This window comes from Eleutherodactylus coqui, chromosome 4 (genome assembly GCF_035609145.1).
Source record: "Eleutherodactylus coqui strain aEleCoq1 chromosome 4, aEleCoq1.hap1, whole genome shotgun sequence".
Taxonomy (NCBI): Eukaryota; Metazoa; Chordata; class Amphibia; order Anura; family Eleutherodactylidae; genus Eleutherodactylus; species Eleutherodactylus coqui.
Window position 1 is genome coordinate 290,075,133 of NC_089840.1, and position 27,476 is coordinate 290,102,608.

Below are 27,476 nucleotides of genomic sequence, written 5' to 3' on the forward strand. Positions count from 1 at the left end.
TGTCTGAGGAATTACTCTGACAGCGTGCAAAGGTGTTACGGTGTTCGGTCTGCTCTTCTGGTTTTGGTCTGCCCTACTCAGGTTTCCTGACGACTTCTCTTCTGACCATGTTTATTTTGTCTGCTCCCTGCCCTGGCCTCAGCCTCTCTGACCACTATGCAAGTATTCTACCTTGGCTCTGCTCCACGACCACGTCTCCAGCTGCACCCTCCGTTACCACGTTATGGAAGACCTTGTGCATGAATTTCACCTGTTCTGACTTAGGTTATGTTTCCCGACCCCGTTTCTGTTTACACCCTCTGACACTGCATTATGGCAGTTCTCACTGAGCTGTGTCAGCAGCGACATAACTGAGACTATTACTGAGCTCTCCACCGTAAAGACCAGGTATACAGGTAGCTCATCATAGGCTGTGGCAAACCTCGATCTCCAGAAGTGAACCCTAGATTGATCGGGATTCCATCTTTTCTGGCAATGGTCTGCAGCCAATGGTTCTGTAGGTGCACCCATGGAAAATATTACTTCTCTGCACTAATGGACCAGAGCTATGGTCTAGTCCCCCTCATACTTCCCGATGACCTCAATGTTCCTGACATTACATAAACAGGTCTTACACCTAATTTATTTATGGACTTTGATCAAAATAACTAACCCCTTCATTTCCGAGGTCCTACCGTCAAGAACTGCATCCCATTCCTGTGAACCCCTAACAAAAGACCAGACCAAGGATCTACCTGTCCACTTGGTACAAACAACAAGGACCTTACATGATATTTCCAGGTAGGTTTGATGATAAGAAGTTAGATTATTACATGGGAATAGGAGGGAAATGTTTGGGTCTGTAATACTCACGGCATTTTCTGCAGTCCCCACAGCCAAGTCTCGGGGAATATAGTGCGAGGCTCCGAACTGCTTCCACCATCATCAGCCTCCGCAGCATCAGCTAAAGTGCCAGAAGGGGCTGCAGCTCCTGGGGCAGCTAGACGCATGGAGAACAATTGTCACTCATCAAGGATGATACACCAAAGTGTACTGTGTGGGGGATATATCAGGAGGGTCAGTATATAGGCTGTAGTGTGTGGGGGAGATATCAGGAGGGTCAGTATATAGAATGAAGTGTGTGGAGGATATATCAGAGGGTCAGTATATAGGATGCAGTGTGTGAGGATATATCAGGAGGGTCATTATATAGGATGTAGTGTGTGGAGGATATATCAGGAGGGTCAGTATATAGGATGTAGTGTGTGAGGATAAATCAGGAGGTCAGTATATTTGATGTAGTGTGGGGAGGATATATCAGGAGGGACAGTATATAGGATATAGTGTGGAGGATGTATCAGGAGGGTCAGTATATAGGATGTAGTTTGGAGGATATATCAGGAGGGTCAGTATATAGGATGTAGTGTGTGGAGGGTATATCAGGAGGGTCAGTATATAGGATGTAGTGTGTGGAGGGTATATCAGGAGGGTCAGTATATAGGATGTAGTGTGTGGAGGATATATCAGGAGGGTCAGTATATAGGATGTAGTGTGTGGAGGATATATCAGGAGGGTCAGTATATAGGATGTAGTGTGTAGAGGATATATCAGGAGGGTCAGTATATAGGATGTAGTGTGGAGGATGTATCAGGAGGGTCAGTATATAGGATGTAGTGTGTGGGGGATATATCAGGAGGGTCAGTATATAGGATGTAGTGTGTGGGGGATATATCAGGAGGGTCAGTATATAGGATGTAGTGTGGAGGATGTATCAGGAGGGTCAGTATATAGGATGTAGTGTGTGGAGGATATATCAGGAGGGTCAGTATATAGGATGTAGTGTGGAGGATATATCAGGAGGGTCAGTGTATAGGATGTAGTGTGTGGAGGGTATATCAGGAGGGTCAGTATATAGAATGTAGTGTGGAGGATATATCAGGAGGGTCAGTATATAGGATGTAGTGAGTAGTATATATCAGGAGGGTCAGTATATAGGATGTATTGTGGAGGATATATCAGGAGGGTCAGTATATAGCAGTGGTGGCGAACCGATGGCACGAGTGCCAGAGGCGGCACGCACCGCCCTCCCTGCTGGCACGCGTCACTATCGGCCGCCCACCCCATTAGTGAATGCCTGCAGGGGTCACGGCTCCCCTGCCGGCATTCACTCGGGGCTTCTATTTGCCCTGATCCCAGCGCACACTGTGATGTCAGTGTGCAGCTGGGATCCTCCTTACCCCTCCCTGGACGTCTCCTACTTGGTTCCCCGAGAGCAGGGGGGGGGGGGGGGGGGGCAGCAGGCAGCACACTGCCGTCAGTGTGCACCAGCGATCAGGTAGAAGAGGAGCGGGGCTATAACGAGGAGGAGGGGTAAGTATGTGGGGCTAGGGGCGGGCATTATGACTGCTGGGGGAACCACTGGGAGGGAGGGGGAACTGCTTGGGGGGAGGCGGGGCGGGGAGGCATTATGACTGCTGGGGGAACAACTGGGGGGAGGGTGGCATTATGACTGCTGGGGGAACCGCTGGGAAGGAGGGGGGCAATATGACTGCTGGGGGAACCGCTGGGGGTGAGAGGGGCATTATGACTGCTGGGGGAACCGCTGGGGGGGGGCAATATGACTGCTGGGGGAACCACTGGGAGGGGGGCATTATGACTGCTGAGGGAACCGCTCGGGGGGGGGGCATTTTGACTGTTGGGGGACCCCTGGGGGGGGGATTGTGACTGCTGGGGGAACCGCTACAAGGGAGGGGGGCATTATGACTGCTGGGGGAACCACTGGGGGCGGGCATTATGACTGCTGGGGGAACCACTGGGGGGGGGGGGGGATTATGACTGTTGGGGGAACCGCTCGGGGGGAGGGAGCATTTTGACTGCTGAGGGGGGGGCGCATTATGACTGCTAGAGGGCCCCTGGGGGGGAGCCTTATGACTGCTGGGGGAACCGATGCAGGGGAGGGGGCATTATGACTGCTGGAGGAACTGCTCAAGGTGGGGGGGGGGGCATTTTGACTGCTGGGGGAACCGCTGGGGGGGGGGTATGACTGCTGGGGGAACTGCTGGGAGGGGGCAATATGACATTATGACTGCTGGGGGAACCGTTCGGTGGGGGGTGGGGCATTTTGACTGCTGGGGGACCCCTGAGGGGGGCATTGTGACTGCTGGGGGAACCACTAGGGGGGGCATTAGGACTGCTGGGGGAACCACTAGGGGGGGCATTAGGACTGCTGGGGGAACCTCTCGGGGGGGCGGCATTTTGACTGCTGAGGGGTGCGCATTATGACTGCTATGGGACCCCCGGGGGGGTGACCTTATAACTGCTGGGGAAACCGATGCAGGGGAGGGGGGCATTATGACTGCTGGGGGAACCGCTGGGGGGGCATTGTTACTGCTGGGGGACCACTGGGAGGGGAGCATTATGACTGCTGGGGGAACCGTTGAAGGTGGGGAAGGCATTTTGACTGCTGGGGAAAGTGCTGGAGGGGGGGCAATATGACTGCTGGGGGAACTGCTGGGAGGGGGGCATTATGACTGCTGGGGGAACCGCTTGGCGGGAGAGGGGGGGCATTTTGACTGCTGGGGGACCCCTGGGGGGGAATTATGACTGCTGAGGGAACCGCTTGGGGGAGGGGGGGCATCATGACTGCTGGGAGACCCCTGGGGGACATTATGACTGCTGGGGGAAGGCTGGATGGGGCATTATTACTGCTGGGGGGCCGCTGGGGGTTGTCACTATTATTACTGCTGGGGGCTGTCACTATTATTACTGCTGGGGGCTGTCACTATTATTACTGGAGGGGTTCACTATTATGTTTACATGCGGCAGAAATGGACAGGGCTTTTTCAAAATAGACAGGGTGCAGAGTTTGCCTGCTTTTTGATGTGGAAATGTTGCAGAATTTTTCACAGTATTTCCGCATTCAAAAAACAGTTAAAATCTGCACACTGTCTATAGTGGCCCTGTCCTTTTTAGAACAACGGGGGAAAAATCATATGTCGTGATAAGCCCCGCCTCCTGACGTATTGACACTATGCGATACATAAGTGGGTTTTGGGTTGCAGTTTGGGCACTCGTTCTCTAATAGGTTCGCCATCACTGGTATATAGGATGTAGTGTGGAGGATATATCAGGAGGGTCAGTATAAAGGATGTAGTGTGGAGGATATATCAGAAGGGTCAGTATATAGAATGTAGTGTAAGGATATATCAGGAGGGTCAGTATATAGGATGTAGTGTGGAGGAAATATCAGGAGGGTCAGTATATAGGATGTAGTGTGTGGAGGATATATCAGGAGGGTCAGTATAAAGGGTGTAGTGTGTGAGGATATATCAGGAGGGTCAGTATATAGGATGTAGTGTGTGGAGAATAAATATGGGGGGTTAGTATATAGGATGTAATGTGGAGGATATATCAGGAGGGTCAGTATATAGGATGCAGTGTGTGGAGAATATATATGGGGGGTTAGTATATAGGATGTAATGTAGAGGATATATCTGGAGGATCTGTATATAGGATGTAGTGTGTGGAGAATATATATGGGGGGTTAGTATATAGGATGTAATGTGGAGGATATATCAGGAGGGTCAGTATATAGGATGCAGTGTGTGGAGGATATATCAGTAGGGTCAGTATATAGGATGTAGTTTATGGAGGATGTATCAGGAGGGTCAGTATATAGGATGTAGTGTGTGGAGGATATATCAGGAGGGTCAGTATATAGGATGTAATGTGGAGGATATATCAGGAGGGTCAGTATATAGGATGTAGTGTGTGGAGGATATATCAGGAGGGTCAGTATATAGGATGTAGTGTGTGAGGATATATCAGGAGGGTCAGTATATAGGATGTAATGTGGAGGATATATCAGGAGGGTTAGTATATAGGATGTAATGTGGAGGATGTATCAGGAGGGTCAGTATATAGGATGTAGTGGGTGGAGGATATATCAGGAGGGTCAGTATATAGGATGTAGTGTGTGGAGGATATATCAGGAGGGTCAGTATATAGGATGTAGTGTGGAGGATGTATCAGGAGGGTCAGTATATAGGATGTAGTGTGTGGAGGATATATCAGGAGGGTCAGTATATAGGATGTAGTGTTTGGGGGATATATCAGGAGGTCAGTATATAGGATGTAGTGTGGAGGATATATCAGAAAGGTCAGTATATAGGATGTAGTGAGGAGGATACATCAGGAGGGTCAGTATACAGGATGTAGTGTGTGGAGAATATATCAGGAGGGTCAATATATAGGATGTAGTGTGGAGGATATATCAGGAGGGTCAGTATATAGGATGTAATGTGGAGGATATATCAGGAGGGTTAGTATATAGGATGTAATGTGGAGGATATATCAGGAGGGTCAGTATATAGGATGTAGTGTGTGGAGGATATATCAGGAGGGTCAGTATATAGGATGTAGTGTGTGAGGATATATCAGGAGGGTCAGTAGATAGGATGTAATGTGGAGGATATATCAGGAGGGTTAGTATATAGGATGTAATGTGGAGGATGTATCAGGAGGGTCAGTATATAGGATGTAGTGGGTGGAGGATATATCAGGAGGGTCAGTATATAGGATGTAGTGTGTGGAGGATATATCAGGAGGGTCAGTATATAGGATGTAGTGTGTGGAGGGTATATCAGGAGGGTCAGTATATAGGATGTAATGTGGAGGATATATCAGGAGGGTCAGTATATAGGATGTAATGTGGGAGATATATCAGGAGCGTCAGTATATAGGATGTAGTGTGTGGAGGATATATCAGGGGGGTCAGTATATAGGATGTAGTGTGTGGAGAGTATATCAAGGGGGTCAGTATATAGAATTTAGTGCGGAGGATATATCAGGAGGGTCAGTATATAGGATGTAGTGTGAAGGATATATCAGGATGGTCAGTATATAGGTTGTAGTGTGGAGGATATATCAGGAGAGTCAGTATATAGGTTGTAGTGTGTGGGGGATATATCAGGAGGTCAGTATATAGGATGTAGTGAGGAGGACATAACAGGAGGGTCAGTATATAGGATGTAGTGTGTGGAGGATATATCAGGAGGGTCAGTATATAGGATGTAGTGTGTGGAGGATATATCAGGAGGGTCAGTATATAGGATGTAGTGTGTGGAGGATACATCAGGAGGGTCAGTATGCAGGATGTAGTGTGTGGAGAATATATCAGGAGGGTCAGTATATAGGATGTAGTGTGTGGAGGATATATCAGGAGGGTCAGTATATAGGATGTAGTGTGGAGGATGTATCAGCATGGTCAGTATATAGGATGTAGTGTGTGGAGGATACATCAGGAGGGTCAGTATGCAGGATGTAGTGTGTGGAGGACATAACAGTAGGATCAGTATATAGGATGTAGTGTAGAGGATATATCAGCATGGTCAGTATAAAGGATGTAGTGTGTGGAGGATATATCAGGAGGGTCAGTATATAGGATGTAGTGTGGAGGATATATCAGGAGGGTCAGTATATAGGATGTAGTGTGTGGAGGATATATCAGGAGGGTCAGTATATAGGATGTAGTGTGGAGGATGTATCAGGAGGGTCAGTATATAGGATGTAGTGTGTGGAGGATATATCAGGAGGGTCAGTATATAGGATGTAGTGTTTGGGGGATATATCAGGAGGTCAGTATATAGGATGTAGTGTGGAGGATATATCAGAAAGGTCAGTATATAGGATGTAGTGAGGAGGATACATCAGGAGGGTCAGTATACAGGATGTAGTGTGTGGAGAATATATCAGGAGGGTCAATATATAGGATGTAGTGTGGAGGATATATCAGGAGGGTCAGTATATAGGATGTAATGTGGAGGATATATCAGGAGGGTTAGTATATAGGATGTAATGTGGAGGATATATCAGGAGGGTCAGTATATAGGATGTAGTGTGGAGGATATATCAGAAAGGTCAGTATATAGGATGTAGTGAGGAGGATACATCAGGAGGGTCAGTATACAGGATGTAGTGTGTGGAGAGTATATCAGGGGGGTCAGTATATAGAATTTAGTGCGGAGGATATATCAGGAGGGTCAGTATATAGGATGTAGTGTGAAGGATATATCAGGAGGGTCAGTATATAGGATTAAGTGTGTGGAGGATATATCAGGGGGGTCAGTATATAGGATGTAGTGTGTGGAGAGTATATCAGGGGGGTCAGTATATAGAATTTAGTGCGGAGGATATATCAGGAGGGTCAGTATATAGGATGTAGTGTGAAGGATATATCAGGATGGTCAGTATATAGGTTGTAGTGTGCAGGATATATCAGGAGAGTCAGTATATAGGTTGTAGTGTGTGGGGGATATATCAGGAGGTCAGTATATAGGATGTAGTGAGGAGGATACATCAGGAGGATCAGTACGCAGGATGTAGTGTGTGGAGAATATATCAGGAGGGTCAGTATATAGGATGTAGTGTGGAGGATATATCAGGAGGGTCAGTATATAGGATGTAGTGTGTGGAGGATATATCAGGAGGGTCAGTATATAGGATGTAGTGTGGAGGATGTATCAGGAGGGTCAGTATATAGGATGTAGTGTGTGGAGGATATATCAGGAGGGTCAGTATATAGGATGTAGTGTGTGGGGGATATATCAGGAGGTCAGTATATAGGATGTAGTGTGGAGGATATATCAGAAAGGTCAGTATATAGGATGTAGTGTGTGGAGAATATATCAGGAGGGTCAATATATAGGATGTAGTGTGGAGGATATATCAGGAGGGTCAGTATTAGAGATGAGCGAACACCAAAATGTTCGGGTGTTCGTTATTCGTAACGAACTTCCCGTGATGCTCGAGGGTTCGTTTCGAACAACGAACCCCATTGAAGTCAATGGGCGACCAGAACATTTTTGTATTTCGCCGATGCTCGCTAAGGTTTTCATGTGTGAAAATCTGGGCAATTCAGGAAAGTGATGGGAATGACACAGTGACGGATAGGGCAGGCGAGGGGCTACATGTTGGGCTGCATCTCAAGTTCACAGGTCCCACTATTAAGCCACAATACCGGCAAGAGTGGGCCCCCCCCCTCCCAACAACTTTTACTTCTGAAAAGCCCTCATTAGCATGGCATACCTTTGCTAAGCACCACACTACCTCCAACAAAGCACAATCACTGCCTGCATGACACTCCACTGACACTTCTCCTGGGTTACATGCTGCCCAACCGCCCCCCCTCCCCCCCACAGCGCACACCAAAGTGTCCCTGCGCAGCCTTCAGCTGCCCTCATGCCACACCACGCTCATGTCTATTTAGAATTGCGTCTGCCATGACGAGGGACCGCAGGCACACACTGCAGAGGTTGGCACGGCTAGGCAGCGACCCTCTTTAAAAGTGGCGGAGCGATAGCCCACAATGCTGTACAGAAGCAATGATAAATAGAATCCTGTGCCACCGCCATCAGGAGCTGCACACGTGGGCATAGCAATGGGGAACCTATGTGCCACACACTATTCATTCTGTCAAGGTGTCTGCATGCCCCAGTCAGACCGGGCTTTTTAATTCATAGACACAGGCAGGTACAACTCCCTATTGTGAAGTCCCTGTCGACCCACAGCATGGGTGGCTCCCTGGAACCCACCGGCGGTACACAGAAATATCCCATTGCATTGCCCAACACAGCTGAGGTAGTAATGTCGTGCTTAATGCAGGTGGGCTTCGGCCCACACTGCATGCCCCAGTCTGACTGGGGTTCTTTATAAGTGTACAGATGTAGTAAAAACTCCGTGTGCACCTACAGCATGGGTGGGTGCCAGGAAGCCACCGGCGGTACATAGAAATATCCCATTGCATTGCCCAACACAGCTGAGGTAGTAATGTTGTGCTTAACCCTTTCCAATCCAATTTGTATATGGTTTTCCTAGGGGGCTTACTCTTTTTCTGCTGTTATACAACGGCGCTATATGCTGGCTAAAGCCAGTACTGCATGAGCTGACACGTAGGATAGGCTCCGACAGCAGAGAGGCTGGCAATATACAGTAAGAGAACCCCGACGGACGTCTACCAACAACGGAGCTGTACAGCCTTAAACCCTAATGTCTTCACAGGTCACACAGTGGACTGGAAAGGGTTAATGCAGGTGGGCTTCGGCCCACACTGCATGCCCCAGTCAGACTGGGGTTCTTTACAAGTGGACACATGTAGGTTTAACTCCCTGTGGACCCACTGCCTGGGTGGGTGCCAGGAAGCCACCGGCGGTACATAGAAATATCCCATTGCATTGCCCAACACAGCTGAGGTAGTAATGTCGTGCGTAATACAGGTGGGCTTCGGCCCACACTGCATGCCCCAGTCAGACGGGTTCTTTAGAAGTGTACAGAAGTATTAAAAACTCAGTGTGCACCTACAGCATGGGTGGCTCCCTGGAACCCACCGGCGGTACACAAAAATATCCCATTGCATTGCCCAACACAGCTGAGGTAGTAATGTCGTGCGTAATGCAGGTGGGCTTCGGCCCACACTGCATGCCCCAGTCAGACTGGGGTTCTTTACAAGTGGACACATGTAGGTTTAACTCCCTGTGGACCCACTGCCTGGGTGGGTGCCAGGAAGCCACCGGCGGTACATAGAAATATCCCATTGCATTGCCCAACACAGCTGAGGTAGTAATGTCGTGCGTAATACAGGTGAGCTTCGGCCCACACTGCATGCCCCAGTCAGACGGGTTCTTTAGAAGTGTACAGAAGTATTAAAAACTCAGTGTGCACCTACAGCATGGGTGGCTCCCTGGAACCCACCGGCGGTACACAAAAATATCCCATTGCATTGCCCAACACAGCTGAGGTAACGTCAGCTGTAATGCAGGTGGGCTAAAAATTAATTTGATTACACTGTAGGCGAGGGCCCACAAAAATTGCTGTATCAACAGTACTAATGTACATCCCAAAAATTGGCCAAGGCCAGCCAAGAGGGCAGGTGAAACCCATTAATCGCTTTGGTTAATGTGGCTTAAGTGGTAACTAGGCCTGGAGGCAGCCCAGTGTAACGAAAAATTGGTTCAAGTTAAAGTTCCAATGCTTTTAAGCGCATTGAAACTTATAAAAATTGTTCAGAAAAATTATTTGAGTGAGCCTTGTGGCCCTAAGAAAAATTGCCCGTTCAGCGTGATTACGTGAGGTTTCACGAGGAGGAGCAGGAGGAGGAGGAGGAGGAATATTAGACACAGATTGATGAAGCACAAATGTCCCCGTTTTGGATGGTGAGAGAGAACGTAGCTTCCATCCGCGGGTGCAGCCTACGTATTGCTTACGTATCGCTGCTGTCCGCTGGTGGAGAACAGAAGTCTGGCGAAATCCAGCCTTTGTTCATCTTGATGAGTGTTAGCCTGTCGGCACTGTCGGTTGACAAGCGGCTACGCTTATCGGTGATGATTCCCCCAGCCGCACTAAACACCCTCTCCGACAACACGCTAGCCGCAGGACAAGCAAGCACCTCAAGGGCATACAGGGCTAGTTCAGGCCACGTGTCCAGCTTCGACACCCAGTAGTTGTAGGGGGCAGAGGCGTCACCAAGGATGGTCGTGCGATCCGCTACGTACTCCCTCACCATCCTTTTGCAGTGCTCCCGCCGACTCAGCCGTGACTGGGGAGCGGTGACACAGTCTTGGTGGGGAGCCATAAAGCTGGCCAGGCCCTTAAAGACTGTTGCACTGCCTGGGATGTACATGCTGCTCGATCTACGCACATCCCCTGCAACATGGCCCTCGGAACTGCGCCTTCTGCCACTAGCGCTGTCGGCTGGGAATTTTACCATCAGCTTGTCCGCAAGGGTCCTGTGGTATAGCAACACTCTCGAACCCCTTTCCTCTTCGGGAATCAGAGTGGGCAGGTTCTCCTTATACCGTGGATCGAGCAGTGTGTACACCCAGTAATCCGTAGTGGCCAGAATGCGTGCAACGCGAGGGTCACGAGAAAGGCATCCTAACATGAAGTCAGCCATGTGTGCCAGGGTACCTGTACGCAACACATGGCTGTCTTCACTAGGAAGATCACTTTCAGGATCCTCCTCCTCCTCCTCCTCCTCAGGCCATACACGCTGAAAGGATGACAGGCAATCAGCCGGTGTACCGTCAGCAGCGGGCCAAGCTGTCTCTTCCCCCTCCTCCTCATCCTCCTCATGCTCCTCCTCCTCCTCCTGTACGCGCTGAGAAATAGACAGGAGGGTGCTCTGACTATCCAGCGGCATACTGTCTTCCCCCGCCCCCGTTTCCGAGCGCAAAGCAGCTGCCTTTATGGTTTGCAGGGAATTTCTCAAGATGCATAGCAGAGGAATGGTGACGCTAATGATTGTAGCATCGCCGCTCACCACCTGGGTAGACTCCTCAAAATTACCAAGGACATGGCAGATGTCTGCCAACCAGGCCCACTCTTCTGAAAGGAATTGAGGAGGCTGACTCCCACTGCGCCGCCCATGTTGGAGTTGGTATTCGACTATAGCTCTACGCTGTTCATAGAGCCTGGCCAACATGTGGAGCGTAGAGTTCCACCGTGTGGGCACGTCGCACAGCAGTCGGTGCACTGGCAGCTTAAAGTGATGTTGCAGGGTGCGCAGGGTGGCAGCGTCCGTGTGGGACTTGCGGAAATGTGCGCAGAGCCGGCGCGCCTTTACGAGCAGGTCTGACAAGCGTGGGTAGCTTTTCAGAAACCGCTGAACCACCAAATTAAAGACGTGGGCCAGGCATGGCACGTGCGTGAGGCTGCCGAGCTGCAGAGCCGCCACCAGGTTACGGCCGTTGTCACACACGACCATGCCCGGTTGGAGGCTCAGCGGCGCAAGCCAGCGGTCGGTCTGCTGTGTCAGACCCTGCAGCAGTTCGTGGGCCGTGTGCCTCTTATCGCCTAAGCTGAGTAGTTTCAGCACGGCCTGCTGACGCTTGCCCACCGCTGTGCTGCCACACCGCGCGACACCGACTGCTGGCGACATGCTGCTGCTAACACATCTTGATTGTGAGACAGAGGAGGAGGAGGAGGAGGAGGGTGCTTTAGTGGAGGAAGCATACACCTCCGCAGATACCACCACCGAGCTGGGGCCCGCAATTCTGGGGGTGGGTAGGACGTGAGCGGTCCCAGGCTCTGACTCTGTCCCAGCCTCCACTAAATTCACCCAATGTGCCGTCAGGGAGATGTAGTGGCCCTGCCCGCCTGTGCTTGTCCACGTGTCCGTAGTTAAGTGGACCGTGGCAGTAACCGCGTTGGTGAGGGCGCGCACAATGTTGCGGGAGACGTGGTCGTGCAGGGCTGGGACGGCACATCGGGAAAAGTAGTGGCGACTGGGAACTGAGTAGCGCGGGGCCGCCGCCTCCATGATACTTTTGAAGGACTCCGTTTCCACAACCCTATACGGCAGCATCTCAAGGCTGATGAATTTTGCGATGCGGACGGTTAACGTTTGAGCGTGCGGGTGCGTGGCGGCGTACTTGCGCTTGCGCTCGAACACTTGCGCAAGCGACGGCTGAACGGTGCGCTGAACTACACTGCTGGATGGGGCCGAGGACAGCGGAGATGAGGGTGTGGGTGCAGGCCATGAGGCGGTAGTGCCTGTGTCCTGAGAGGGGGGTTGCATCTCAGTGGCAGGTTGGGGCACAGGGGGAGAGGCAGGGGTGCAAACCGGAGGCGGTGAACGGCCTTTGTCCCACCTTGCGGGGTGCTTGGCCATCATATGTCTGCGCATGGTGGTGGTGGTGAGGCTGTTGGTGTTGGCTCCCCGGCTGAGCTTTGCGCGACAAAGGTTGCACACCACTGTTCGTCGGTCGTCAGGCGTCTCTGTGAAAAACTGCCAGACCTTAGAGCACCTCGGCCTCCGCAGGGTGGCATGGCGCGAGGGGGCGCTTTGGGAAACACTTGGTGGATTATTCGGTCTGGCCCTGCCTCTACCCCTGGCCACTGCACTGCCTCTTGCAACCTGCCCTGCTGATGCCCTTGACTCCCCCTCTGAAGACCTGTCCTCCTGAGTAAGCGTTGCACACCAGGTGGGGTCAGTCACCTCATCGTCCTGCTGCTCTTCCTCCGAATCCTCTGTGCGCTGCTCCCTGGGACTTACTGCCCTTACTACTACCTCACTGCAAGACAACTGTGTCTGATCGTCATCGTCCTCCTCACCCACAGAAAGTTGTTGAGACAGTTGGCGGAAGTCCCCAGCCTCTTCCCCCGGACCCCGGGAACTTTCGAATGGTTGGGCATCAGTGACGATAAACTCCTCTGGTGGGAGAGGAACCGCTGCTGCCCAATCTAAGCAGGGGCCCGAGAACAGTTCCTGGGAGTGTTCCCGCTCCTGAGCAGGTGTCATTGTAGTGGAGTGAGGAGGCTGGGAGGAAGGAGGAGCAGCAGACAGAGGATTCGGATTGGCAGCAGTGGACGGCGCAGAACTGCGGGTAGACGATAGGTTGCTCGAAGCACTTTCTGCCATCCAGGACAGGACCTGCTCACACTGCTCATTTTCTAATAACCGTCTCCCGCGTGGACCCATTAATTGGGCGATGAATGTGGGGACGCCAGAAACGTGCCTCTCTCCTAATCGCGCAGCAGACAGCTGCGACACACCTGGATCAGGAGCTTGGCCTGTGCCCACACCCTCACTTGGCCCTCCGCGTCCTCGGCCACGTCCACGTCCACGTCCTCTAGGCTTACCCCTACCCCTCAGCATGCTGTATTACCAGTGATTAGATTTCCCAGGCAGGAAATAAATTGGCGCAAGACTGCAGGCCAAATATAATTTTTGCCCTTTTTGGAAAACGAAAGGCCCCACTGCCTCTAGTGAATGAATTATCTAAGTTTAATAACTGTGCTGTGTCCCTGCTTATGTGTCACAGAACGTGAGGGTAGCAGAGTTATTATAACTCTTGGAGAGCAGGTATTTTTTTTCCCAATTAAGGAAAGCAAATGGCGAACCCAGCAGTAAAGCGTAGCTGGCTGCGTATGATTTAGCAATGTTTTTCACGCAGCTCACACGTGTCCACCGCCCGTAAGGACGGACAGAGGCTGGACAAATAGATTTGTTTTCAGTTTTTTCCCACCAACAGGCAGCACTGCGTATATTCAATGAACCTGAGAAGTTTAATAACTGTGCTGTGTCCCTGCTTATGTGTCACAGAACGTGAGGGTAGCAGAGTTATTATAACTCTTGGAGAGCAGGTATTTTTTTTCCCAATTAAGGAAAGCAAATGGCGAACCCAGCAGTAAAGCGTAGCTGGCTGCGTATGATTTAGCAATGTTTTTCACGCAGCTCACACGTCTCCACAGGCGTAAGGACGGACACAGGCTGGACAAATAGATTTCTTTTCAGTTTTTTCCCACCAACAGGCAGCACTGCGTATATTCAATGAACCTGAGAAGTTTAATAACTGTGCTGTGTCCCTGCTTATGTGTCACAGAACGTGAGGGTAGCAGAGTTATTATAACTCTTGGAGAGCAGGTATTTTTTTTCCCAATTAAGGAAAGCAAATGGCGAAGCCAGCAGTAAAGCGTAGCTGGGTGCGTATGATTTAGCACTGTTCTTCACGCAGCTCACACGTCTCCACCGCCCGTAAGGACGGACAGAGGCTGGACAAATAGATTTGTTTTCAGTTTTTTCCCACCAAAAGGCAGCACTGCGTATATTCTATGAATAATAACTGTGTTGTGGCCCTGCCTATACAATTCTTTCCCTGCAGTATCAATGGAGGGTGGAATGCTCTGCAGAGGCGATTTTGAGAAGCCCAAAAAAAATGCAGCACAGCCAACAGCAGCCTGGACAGTACTGCACACGGATAAATATGGCCCTAGAAAGGACCGTTGAGGTTCTTGAAGGCTACACTCACTCCTAACACTCTCCCTGCCTATGCAGCACTTCTGTCCCTAATGCCAGGTGCAACGGTCTGCAGAGGCGATTTTGAGAAAAAAAAAATCCCACTGCTAACAGCAGCCAACACACAGCTATCAGTGGCCCTAATAAGGACCTTTGGGGGGTCTTGAAGCCTACACTAACTACCAATTCTTTCCCTACAGCAGCTCCGGTATAAACAGCACTGTCCCTCATCTAACTCACACCGCATCTGAGGCGAGCCGCGGGAGGGGCCGACTTTTATATTAGGCGAACACCTGATCTCGCCAGCCACTCACAGCAGGGGGGTGGTATAGGGCTTAAACGTTGCAGGGGGAAGTTGTAATGCCTTCCCTGTCTTTCAATTGGCCAGAAAAGCGCGCTAACGTCTCAGGGAAGGAAGTGAAAGTAACCAGAACACCGCATGGTGTTCGTCACGAATAACGAACATCCCGAACACCCTAATATTCGCACGAATATCAAGCTCGGACGAACGCGTTCGCTCATCTCTAGTCAGTATATAGGATGTAGTGAGGAGGATACATCAGGAGGGTCAGTATTTAGGATGTAGTGTGTGGAGAATATATCAGGAGGGTCAATATATAGGATGTAGTGTGGAGGATATATCAGGAGGGTCAGTATATAGGATGTAATGTGGAGGATATATCAGGAGGGTTAGTATATAGGATGTAATGTGGAGGATATATCAGGAGGATCAGTATATAGGATGTAGTGTGTGGAGAGTATATCAGGGGGGTCAGTATATAGAATTTAGTGCGGAGGATATATCAGGAGGGTCAGTATATAGGATGTAGTGTGAAGGATATATCAGGATGGTCAGTATATAGGTTGTAGTGTGGAGGAATTATCAGGAGGGTCAGTATATAGGATGTAGTGTGTGGAGGGTATATCAGGAGGGTCAGTATATAGGATGTAGTGTGTGGAGAATATATATGGGGGGTTAGTATATAGGATGTAATGTGGAGGATATATCAGGAGGGTCAGTATATAGGAGGCAGTGTGTGGAGGATATATCAGTAGGGTCAGTATATAGGATGTAGTTTATGGAGGATATATCAGGAGGGTCAGTATATAGGATGTAATGTGGAGCATGTATCAGGAGCTTCAGTATATAGGATGTAGTGTGTGGAGGATATATCAGGGGGGTCAGTATATAGGATGTAGTGTGTGGAGAGTATATCAGGGGGGTCAGTATATAGAATTTAGTGCGGAGGATATATCAGGAGGGTCAGTATATAGGATGTAGTGTGGAGGATATATCAGGATGGTCAGTATATAGGTTGTAGTGTGGAGGATATATCAGGAGAGTCAGTATATAGGATGTAGTGTGTGGAGGATATATCAGGAGGGTCAGTATATAGGATGTAGTGTGTGGAGGATATATCAGGAGGGTCAGTATATAGGATGTAGTGTGTGGGGGATATATCAGGAGGGTCAGTACAGAGGATGTAGTGTGTGGAGGATATATCAGGAGGGTCAATATATAGGATGTAGTGTGGAGGATATATCAGGAGGGTCAGTATATAGGATGTAGTGAGTGGAGGATATATCAGGAGGGTCAGTATATAGGATGTAGTGTGTGGAGGATATATCAGGAGGGTCAGTATATAGGATGTAGTGTGTGGAGGATATATCAGGAGGGTCAGTATATAGGATGTAGTGTGTGGGGGATATATCAGGAGGGTCAGTATATAGGATGTAGTGTGGAGGATATATCAGGATGGTCAGTATATAGGTTGTAGTGTGGAGGAATTATCAGGAGGGTCAGTATATAGGATGTAGTGTGTGGAGGGTATATCAGGAGGGTCAGTATATAGGATGTAGTGTGTGGAGAATATATATGGGGGGTTAGTATATAGGATGTAATGTGGAGGATATATCAGGAGGGTCAGTATATAGGATGCAGTGTGTGGAGGATATATCAGTAGGGTCAGTATATAGGATGTAGTTTATGGAGGATATATCAGGAGGGTCAGTATATAGGATGTAATGTGGAGGATATATCAGGAGCGTCAGTATATAGGATGTAGTGTGTGGAGGATATATCAGGGGGTCAGTATATAGGATGTAGTGTGTGGAGAGTATATCAGGGGGGTCAGTATATAGAATTTAGTGCGGAGGATATATCAGGAGGGTCAGTATATAGGATGTAGTGTGAAGGATATATCAGGATGGTCAGTATATAGGTTGTAGTGTGGAGGATATATCAGGAGAGTCAGTATATAGGATGAAGTGTGTGGGGGATATATCAGAAGGTCATTATATAGGATGTAGTGAGGAGGATACATCAGGAGGGTCAGTATGCAGGATGTAGTGTGTGGAGAATATATCAGGAGGGTCAATATATAGGATGTAGTGTGGAGGATATATCAGGAGGGTCAGTATATAGGATGTAGTGTGTGGAGGATATATCAGGAGGGTCAGTATATAGGATGTAGTGTGGAGGATGTATCAGGAGGGTCAGTATATAGGATGTAGTGTGTGGAGGATATATCAGGAGGGTCAGTATATAGGATGTAGTGTGTGGGGGATATATCAGGAGGTCAGTATATAGGATGTAGTGTGGAGGATATATCAGTAAGGTCAGTATATAGGATGTAGTGAGGAGGATATATCAGGAGGGTCAGTATATAGGATGTAGTGTGGAGGATATATCAGGAGGGTCAGTATATAGGTTGTAGTGTGGAGGATATATCAGGAGGGTCAGTATATAGGATGTAGTGTGTGGAGGATATAGCAGGAGGTCAGTATATAGGATGTAGTGTGGAGGATATATCAGGAGGGTCAGTATGCAGGATGTAGTGTGTGGAGAATATATCAGGAGGGTCAGTATACAGGATGTAGTGTGTGGAGAATATATCAGGAGGGTCAATATATAGGATGTAGTGTGGAGGATATATCAGGAGGGTCAGTATATAGGTTGTAGTGTGGAGGATATATCAGGAGGGTTAGTATATAGGATGTAGTGTGGAGGAATTATCAGGAGGGTCAGTATATAGGATGTAGTGTGTGGGGGATATATCAGGAGGGTCAGTATATAGGATGTAGTGTGGAGGATATATCAGGAGGGTTAGTATATAGGATGTAATGTGAAGGATATATCAGGATGGTCAGTATATAGGTTGTAGTGTGGAGGATATATCAGGAGGGTTAGTATATAGGATGTAGTGTGGAGGAATTATCAGGAGGGTCAGTATATAGGATGTAGTGTGTGGAGGGTATATCAGGAGGGTCAGTATTCAGGATGTAGTGTGGAGGATATATCAGGATGGTCAGTATATAGGTTGTAGTGTGGAGGAATTATCAGGAGGGTCAGTATATAGGATGTAGTGTGTGGAGGGTATATCAGGAGGGTCAGTATATAGGATGTAGTGTGTGGAGAATATATATGGGGGGTTAGTATATAGGATGTAATGTGGAGGATATATCAGGAGGGTCAGTATATAGGATGCAGTGTGTGGAGGATATATCAGTAGGGTCAGTATATAGGATGTAGTTTATGGAGGATATATCAGGAGGGTCAGTATATAGGATGTAATGTGGAGGATATATCAGGAGCGTCAGTATATAGGATGTAGTGTGTGGAGGATATATCAGGGGGGTCAGTATTAAGGATGTAGTGTGTGGAGAGTATATCAGGGGGGTCAGTATATAGAATTTAGTGCGGAGGATATATGAGGAGGGTCAGTATATAGGATGTAGTGTGAAGGATATATCAGGATGGTCAGTATATAGGTTGTAGTGTGGAGGAATTATCAGGAGGGTCAGTATATAGGATGTAGTGTGTGGAGGGTATATCAGGAGGGTCAGTATATAGGATGTAGTGTGTGGAGAATATATATGGGGGGTTAGTATATAGGATGTAATGTGGAGGATATATCAGGAGGGTCAGTATATAGGAGGCAGTGTGTGGAGGATATATCAGTAGGGTCAGTATATAGGATGTAGTTTATGGAGGATATATCAGGAGGGTCAGTATATAGGATGTAATGTGGATCATGTATCAGGAGCTTCAGTATATAGGATGTAGTGTGTGGAGGATATATCAGGGGGGTCAGTATATAGGATGTAGTGTGTGGAGAGTATATCAGGGGGGTCAGTATATAGAATTTAGTGCGGAGGATATATCAGGAGGGTCAGTATATAGGATGTAGTGTGGAGGATATATCAGGATGGTCAGTATATAGGTTGTAGTGTGGAGGATATATCAGGAGAGTCAGTATATAGGATGTAGTGTGTGGAGGATATATCAGGAGGGTCAGTATATAGGATGTAGTGTGTGGAGGATATATCAGGAGGGTCAGTATATAGGATGTAGTGTGTGGGGGATATATCAGGAGGGTCAGTACAGAGGATGTAGTGTGTGGAGGATATATCAGGAGGGTCAATATATAGGATGTAGTGTGGAGGATATATCAGGAGGGTCAGTATATAGGATGTAGTGAGTGGAGGATATATCAGGAGGGTCAGTATATAGGATGTAGTGTGTGGAGGATATATCAGGAGGGTCAGTATATAGGATGTAGTGTGTGGAGGATATATCAGGAGGGTCAGTATATAGGATGTAGTGTGTGGGGGATATATCAGGAGGGTCAGTACAGAGGATGTAGTGTGTGGAGGATATATCAGGAGGGTCAATATATAGGATGTAGTGTGGAGGATATATCAGGAGGGTCAGTATATAGGATGTAGTGTGTGGAGGATTTATCAGGAGGGTCAGTATATAGGATGTAGTGTGTGGAGAATATATATGGGGGGTTAGTATATAGGATGTAATGTGGAGGATATATCAGGAGGGTCAGTATATAGGATGCAGTGTGTGGAGGATATATCAGTAGGGTCAGTATATAGGATGTAGTTTATGGAGGATATATCAGGAGGGTCAGTATATAGGATGTAATGTGGAGCATATATCAGGAGCGTCAGTATATAGGATGTAGTGTGTGGAGGATATATCAGGGGGGTCAGTATATAGGATGTAGTGTGTGGAGAGTATATCAGGGGGGTCAGTATATAGAATTTAGTGCGGAGGATATATCAGGAGGGTCAGTATATAGGATGTAGTGTGGAGGATATATCAGGATGGTCAGTATATAGGTTGTAGTGTGGAGGATATATCAGGAGAGTCAGTATATAGGATGTAGTGTGTGGGGGATATATCAGGAGGTCAGTATATAGGATGTAGTGAGGAGGATACATCAGGAGGGTCAGTATGCAGGATGTAGTGTGTGGAGAATATATCAGGAGGGTCAATATATAGGATGTAGTGTGGAGGATATATCAGGAGGGTCAGTATATAGGATGTAGTGTGTGGAGGATAAATCAGGAGGGTCAGTATATAGGATGTAGTGTGTGGGGGATATATCAGGAGGGTCAGTATATAGGATGTAGTGTGGAGGATATATCAGAAAGGTCAGTATATAGGATGTAGTGAGGAGGATACATCAGGAGGGTCAGTATGCAGGATGTAGTGTGTGGAGAATATATCAGGAGGGTCAATATATAGGATGTAGTGTGGAGGATATATCAGGAGGGTCAGTATATAGGATGTAGTGTGTGGAGGATATATCAGGAGGGTCAGTATATAGGATGTAGTGTGGAGGATGTATCAGGAGGGTCAGTATATAGGATGTAGTGTGTGGAGGATATATCAGGAGGGTCAGTATATAGGATGTAGTGTGTGGGGGATATATCAGGAGGTCAGTATATAGGATGTAGTGTGGAGGATATATCAGAAAGGTCAGTATATAGGATGTAGTGAGGAGGATATATCAGGAGGGTCAGTATATAGGATGTAGTGTGGAGGATATATCAGGAGGGTCAGTATATAGGTTGTAGTGTGGAGGATATATCAGGAGGGTCAGTATATAGGATGTAGTGTGTGGAGGATATAGCAGGAGGTCAGTATATAGGATGTAGTGTGGAGGATATATCAGGAGGGTCAGTATGCAGGATGTAGTGTGTGGAGAATATATCAGGAGGGTCAGTATACAGGATGTAGTGTGTGGAGAATATATCAGGAGGGTCAATATATAGGATGTAGTGTGGAGGATATATCAGGAGGGTCAGTATATAGGTTGTAGTGTGGAGGATATATCAGGAGGGTTAGTATATAGGATGTAGTGTGGAGGAATTATCAGGAGGGTCAGTATATAGGATGTAGTGTGTGGAGGGTATATCAGGAGGGTCAGTATATAGGATGTAGTGTGTGGAGGATATATTGGAAAGGTCAGTATATAGGATGTAGTGTGTGGAGTAAATATCCTGAGGGTCAGTATATAGGATGTAGTGTGGAGGATATATCAGGAGGGTTAGTATATAGGATGTAATGTGAAGGATATATCAGGATGGTCAGTATATAGGTTGTAGTGTGGAGGAATTATCAGGAGGGTCAGTATATAGGATGTAGTGTGTGGAGGGTATATCAGGAGGGTCAGTATATAGGATGTAGTGTGTGGAGAATATATATGGGGGGTTAGTATATAGGATGTAATGTGGAGGATATATCAGGAGGGTCAGTATATAGGATGCAGTGTGTGGAGGATATATCAGTAGGGTCAGTATATAGGATGTAGTTTATGGAGGATATATCAGGAGGGTCAGTATATAGGATGTAATGTGGAGGATATATCAGGAGGGTCAGTATATAGGATACAGTGTGGAGGATATATCAGGAGGGTCAGTATATAGGATGTAGTGTGTGGAGGATATATCAGGAGGGTCAGTATATAGGATGTAGTGTGTGGAGGATATATCAGGAGGGTCAGTATATAGGATGTAGTGTGTGGGGGATATATCAGGAGGGTCAGTACAGAGGATGTAGTGTGTGGAGGATATATCAGGAGGGTCAATATATAGGATGTAGTGTGGAGGATATATCAGGAGGGTCAGTATATAGGATGTAGTGTGTGGAGGATATATCAGGAGGGTCAGTATATAGGATGTAGTGTGGAGGATGTATCAGGAGGGTCAGTATATAGGATGTAGTGTGTGGAGGATATATCAGGAGGGTCAGTATATAGGATGTAGTGTGTGGGGGATATATCAGGAGGTCAGTATATAGGATGTAGTGTGGAGGATATATCAGAAAGGTCAGTATATAGGATGTAGTGAGGAGGATACATCAGGAGGGTCAGTATATAGGTTGTAGTGTGTGGGGGATATATCAGGAGGTCAGTATATAGGATGTAGTGAGGAGGATACATCAGGAGGGTCAGTATGCAGGATGTAGTGTGTGGAGAATATATCAGGAGGGTCAGTATATAGGATGTAGTGTGTGGGGGATATATCAGGAGGGTCAGTATATAGGATGTAGTGTGTGGGGGATATATCAGGAGGGTCAATATATAGGATGTAGTGTGTAGAGGATATATCATGAGGGTCAGTATATAGGATGTAGTGTGGAGGATATATCAGGAGGGTCAGTATATAGGATGTAGTGTGTGGAGGATATATCAGGAGGGTCAGTATATAGGATGTAGTGTGTGGAGGATATATCAGGAGGGTCAGTATATAGGATGCAGTGTGTGGAGGATATATCAGGAGGGTCAGTATATAGGATGTAGTGTGTGGGGGATATATCAGGAGGTCAGTATATAGGATGTAGTGTGGAGGATATATCAGAAAGGTCAGTATATAGGATGTAGTGAGGAGGATATATCAGGAGGGACAGTATATAGGATGTAGTGTGGAGGATATATCAGGAGGGTCAGTATATAGGATGTAGTGTGTGGAGGATATATCAGGAGGGTCAGTATATAGGATGTAGTGTGTGGAGGATATATCAGGAGGGTCAGTATATAGGATGTAGTGTGTGGAGGGTATATCAGGAGGGTCAGTATATAGGATGTAATGTGGAGGATATATCAGGAGGGTCAGTATATAGGATGTAATGTGGGAGATATATCAGGAGCGTCAGTATATAGGATGTAGTGTGTGGAGGATATATCAGGGGGGTCAGTATATAGGATGTAGTGTGTGGAGAGTATATCAGGGGGGTCAGTATATAGAATTTAGTGCGGAGGATATATCAGGAGGGTCAGTATATAGGATGTAGTGTGAAGGATATATCAGGATGGTCAGTATATAGGTTGTAGTGTGGAGGATATATCAGGAGAGTCAGTATATAGGTTGTAGTGTGTGGGGGATATATCAGGAGGTCAGTATATAGGATGTAGTGAGGAGGACATATCAGGAGGGTCAGTATATAGGATGTAGTGTGTGGAGGATATATCAGGAGGGTCAGTATATAGGATGTAGTGTGTGGAGGATATATCAGGAGGGTCAGTATATAGGATGTAGTGTGTGGAGGATACATCAGGAGGGTCAGTATGCAGGATGTAGTGTGTGGAGAATATATGAGGAGGGTCAGTATATAGGATGTAGTGTGTGGAGGATACATCAGGAGGGTCAGTATGCAGGATGTAGTGTGTGGAGAATATATCAGGAGGGTCAGTATATAGGATGTAGTGTGTGGAGGATATATCAGGAGGGTCAGTATATAGGATGTAGTGTGTGGAGGATATATCAGCAGGGTCAGTATATAGGATGTAGTGTGTGGGGGATATATCAGGAGGTCAGTATATAGGATGTAGTGTGGAGGATATATCAGAAAGGTCAGCATATAGGATGTAGTGAGGAGGATACATCAGGAGGGTCAGTATACAGGATGTAGTGTGTGGAGAATATATCAGGAGGGTCAATATATAGGATGTAGTGTGGAGGATATATCAGGAGGGTCAGTATATAGGATGTAATGTGGAGGATATATCAGGAGGGTTAGTATATAGGATGTAATGTGGAGGATATATCAGGAGGGTCAGTATATAGGATGTAGTGTGTGGAGAGTATATCAGGGGGGTCAGTATATAGAATTTAGTGCGGAGTATATATCAGGAGGGTCAGTATATAGGATGTAGTGTGAAGGATATATCAGGAGGGTCAGTATATAGGATTAAGTGTGTGGAGGATATATCAGGGGGGTCAGTATATAGGATGTAGTGTGTGGAGAGTATATCAGGGGGGTCAGTATATAGAATTTAGTGCGGAGGATATATCAGGAGGGTCAGTATAAAGGATGTAGTGTGAAGGATATATCAGGATGGTCAGTATATAGGTTGTAGTGTGGAGGATATATCAGGAGAGTCAGTATATAGGTTGTAGTGTGTGGGGGCATATATCAGGAGGTCAGTATATAGGATGTAGTGTGGAGGATACATCAGGAGGGTCAGTATATAGGATGTAGTGTGTGGAGGATATATCAGGAGGGTCAGTATATAGGATGTAGTGTTGAGGATATATCAGCAGGTACAGTATATAGGATGTAGTGTGTGGGGGATATATCAGGAGGTACAGTATATAGGATGTAGTGTGTGGAGGATATATCAGAAGGGTCAGTATATAGGATAAAGTGTGTGGAGAATATATCAGGAGGGTCAATATATAGGATGTAGTGTGGAGGATATATCAGGAGGGTCAGTATATAGGATGTAGTGTGTGGAGGATATATCAGGAGGGTCAGTATATAGGATGTAGTGTGTGGAGGATATATCAGGAGGGTCAGTATATAGGATGTAGTGTGTGGGGGATATATCAGGAGGTCAGTATATAGGATGTAGTGTGGAGGATATATCAGAAAGGTCAGTATATAGGATGTAGTGTGTGGAGAATATATCAGGAGGGTCAATATATAGGATGTAGTGTGGAGGATATATCAGGAGGGTCAGTATATAGGATGTAGTGAGGAGGATACATCAGGAGGGTCAGTATACAGGATGTAGTGTGTGGAGAATATATCAGGAGGGTCAATATATAGGATGTAGTGTGGAGGATATATCAGGAGGGTCAGTATATAGGATGTAATGTGGAGGATATATCAGGAGGGTTAGTATATAGGATGTAATGTGGAGGATATATCAGGAGGGTCAGTATATAGGATGTAGTGTGTGGAGAGTATATCAGGGGGGTCAGTATATAGAATTTAGTGCGGAGGATATATCAGGAGGGTCAGTATATAGGATGTAGTGTGAAGGATATATCAGGATGGTCAGTATATAGGTTGTAGTGTGGAGGAATTATCAGGAGGGTCAGTATATAGGATGTAGTGTGTGGAGGGTATATCAGGAGGGTCAGTATATAGGATGTAGTGTGTGGAGAATATATATGGGGGGTTCGTATATAGGATGTAATGTGGAGGATATATCAGGAGGGTCAGTATATAGGATGCAGTGTGTGGAGGATATATCAGTAGGGTCAGTATATAGGATGTAGTTTATGGAGGATATATCAGGAGGGTCAGTATATAGGATGTAATGTGGAGGATATATCAGGAGCGTCAGTATATAGGATGTAGTGTGTGGAGGATATATCAGGGGGGTCAGTATATAGGATGTAGTGTGTGGAGAGTATATCAGGGGGGTCAGTATATAGAATTTAGTGCGGAGGATATATCAGGAGGGTCAGTATATAGGATGTAGTGTGAAGGATATATCAGGATGGTCAGTATATAGGTTGTAGTGTGGAGGATATATCAGGAGAGTCAGTATATAGGATGTAGTGTGTGGGGGATATATCAGAAGGTCAGTATATAGGATGTAGTGAGGAGGATACATCAGGAGGGTCAGTATGCAGGATGTAGTGTGTGGAGAATATATCAGGAGGGTCAATATATAGGATGTAGTGTGGAGGATATATCAGGAGGGTCAGTATATAGGATGTAGTGTGTGGAGGATATATCAGGAGGGTCAGTATATAGGATGTAGTGTGGAGGATGTATCAGGAGGGTCAGTATATAGGATGTAGTGTGTGGAGGATATATCAGGAGGGTCAGTATATAGGATGTAGTGTGTGGGGGATATATCAGGAGGTCAGTATATAGGATGTAGTGTGGAGGATATATCAGGATGGTCAGTATATAGGTTGTAGTGTGGAGGAATTATCAGGAGGGTCAGTATATAGGATGTAGTGTGTGGAGGGTATATCAGGAGGGTCAGTATATAGGATGTAGTGTGTGGAGAATATATATGGGGGGTTAGTATATAGGATGTAATGTGGAGGATATATCAGGAGGGTCAGTATATAGGATGCAGTGTGTGGAGGATATATCAGTAGGGTCAGTATATAGGATGTAGTTTATGGAGGATATATCAGGAGGGTCAGTATATAGGATGTAATGTGGAGGATATATCAGGAGCGTCAGTATATAGGATGTAGTGTGTGGAGGATATATCAGGGGGGTCAGTATATAGGATGTAGTGTGTGGAGAGTATATCAGAGGGGTCAGTATATAGAATTTAGTGCGGAGGATATATCAGGAGGGTCAGTATATAGGATGTAGTGTGAAGGATATATCAGGATGGTCAGTATATAGGTTGTAGTGTGGAGGATATATCAGGAGAGTCAGTATATAGGATGTAGTGTGTGGGGGATATATCAGAAGGTCATTATATAGGATGTAGTGAGGAGGATACATCAGGAGGGTCAGTATGCAGGATGTAGTGTGTGGAGAATATATCAGGAGGGTCAATATATAGGATGTAGTGTGGAGGATATATCAGGAGGGTCAGTATATAGGATGTAGTGTGTGGAGGATATATCAGGAGGGTCAGTATATAGGATGTAGTGTGGAGGATGTATCAGGAGGGTCAGTATATAGGATGTAGTGTGTGGAGGATATATCAGGAGGGTCAGTATATAGGATGTAGTGTGTGGGGGATATATCAGGAGGTCAGTATATAGGATGTAGTGTGGAGGATATATCAGTAAGGTCAGTATATAGGATGTAGTGAGGAGGATATATCAGGAGGGTCAGTATATAGGATGTAGTGTGGAGGATATATCAGGAGGGTCAGTATATAGGTTGTAGTGTGGAGGATATATAAGGAGGGTCAGTATATAGGATGTAGTGTGTGGAGGATATAGCAGGAGGTCAGTATATAGGATGTAGTGTGGAGGATATATCAGGAGGGTCAGTATGCAGGATGTAGTGTGTGGAGAATATATCAGGAGGGTCAGTATACAGGATGTAGTGTGTGGAGAATATATCAGGAGGGTCAATATATAGGATGTAGTGTGGAGGATATATCAGGAGGGTCAGTATATAGGTTGTAGTGTGGAGGATATATCAGGAGGGTTAGTATATAGGATGTAGTGTGGAGGAATTATCAGGAGGGTCAGTATATAGGATGTAGTGTGTGGAGGGTATATCAGGAGGGTCAGTATATAGGATGTAGTGTGGAGGATATATCAGGAGGGTTAGTATATAGGATGTAATGTGAAGGATATATCAGGATGGTCAGTATATAGGTTGTAGTGTGGAGGATATATCAGGAGGGTTAGTATATAGGATGTAGTGTGGAGGAATTATCAGGAGGGTCAGTATATAGGATGTAGTGTGTGGAGGGTATATCAGGAGGGTCAGTATATAGGATGTAGTGTGGAGGATATATCAGGAGGGTTAGTATATAGGATGTAATGTGAAGGATATATCAGGATGGTCAGTATATAGGTTGTAGTGTGGAGGAATTATCAGGAGGGTCAGTATATAGGATGTAGTGTGTGGAGGGTATATCAGGAGGGTCAGTATATAGGATGTAGTGTGTGGAGAATATATATGGGGGGTTAGTATATAGGATGTAATGTGGAGGATATATCAGGAGGGTCAGTATATAGG

At 46.8% G+C, this 27,476-nt stretch overlaps 1 protein-coding gene across 1 annotated transcript in view; it reads right to left on the bottom strand.

Annotated features, from left to right (window-relative positions):
- Window positions 1–27,476, bottom strand: part of LOC136626754 (alpha-2-macroglobulin-like protein 1) — a 194,995-nt gene that overhangs the window by 48,162 nt on the left and 119,357 nt on the right. Inside the window, exon 19 of the mRNA XM_066601760.1 lies at window positions 853–979. Coding sequence (XP_066457857.1) covers window positions 853–979 — 127 coding nt within the window. The remainder of the gene's footprint in view (window positions 1–852; window positions 980–27,476) is intronic.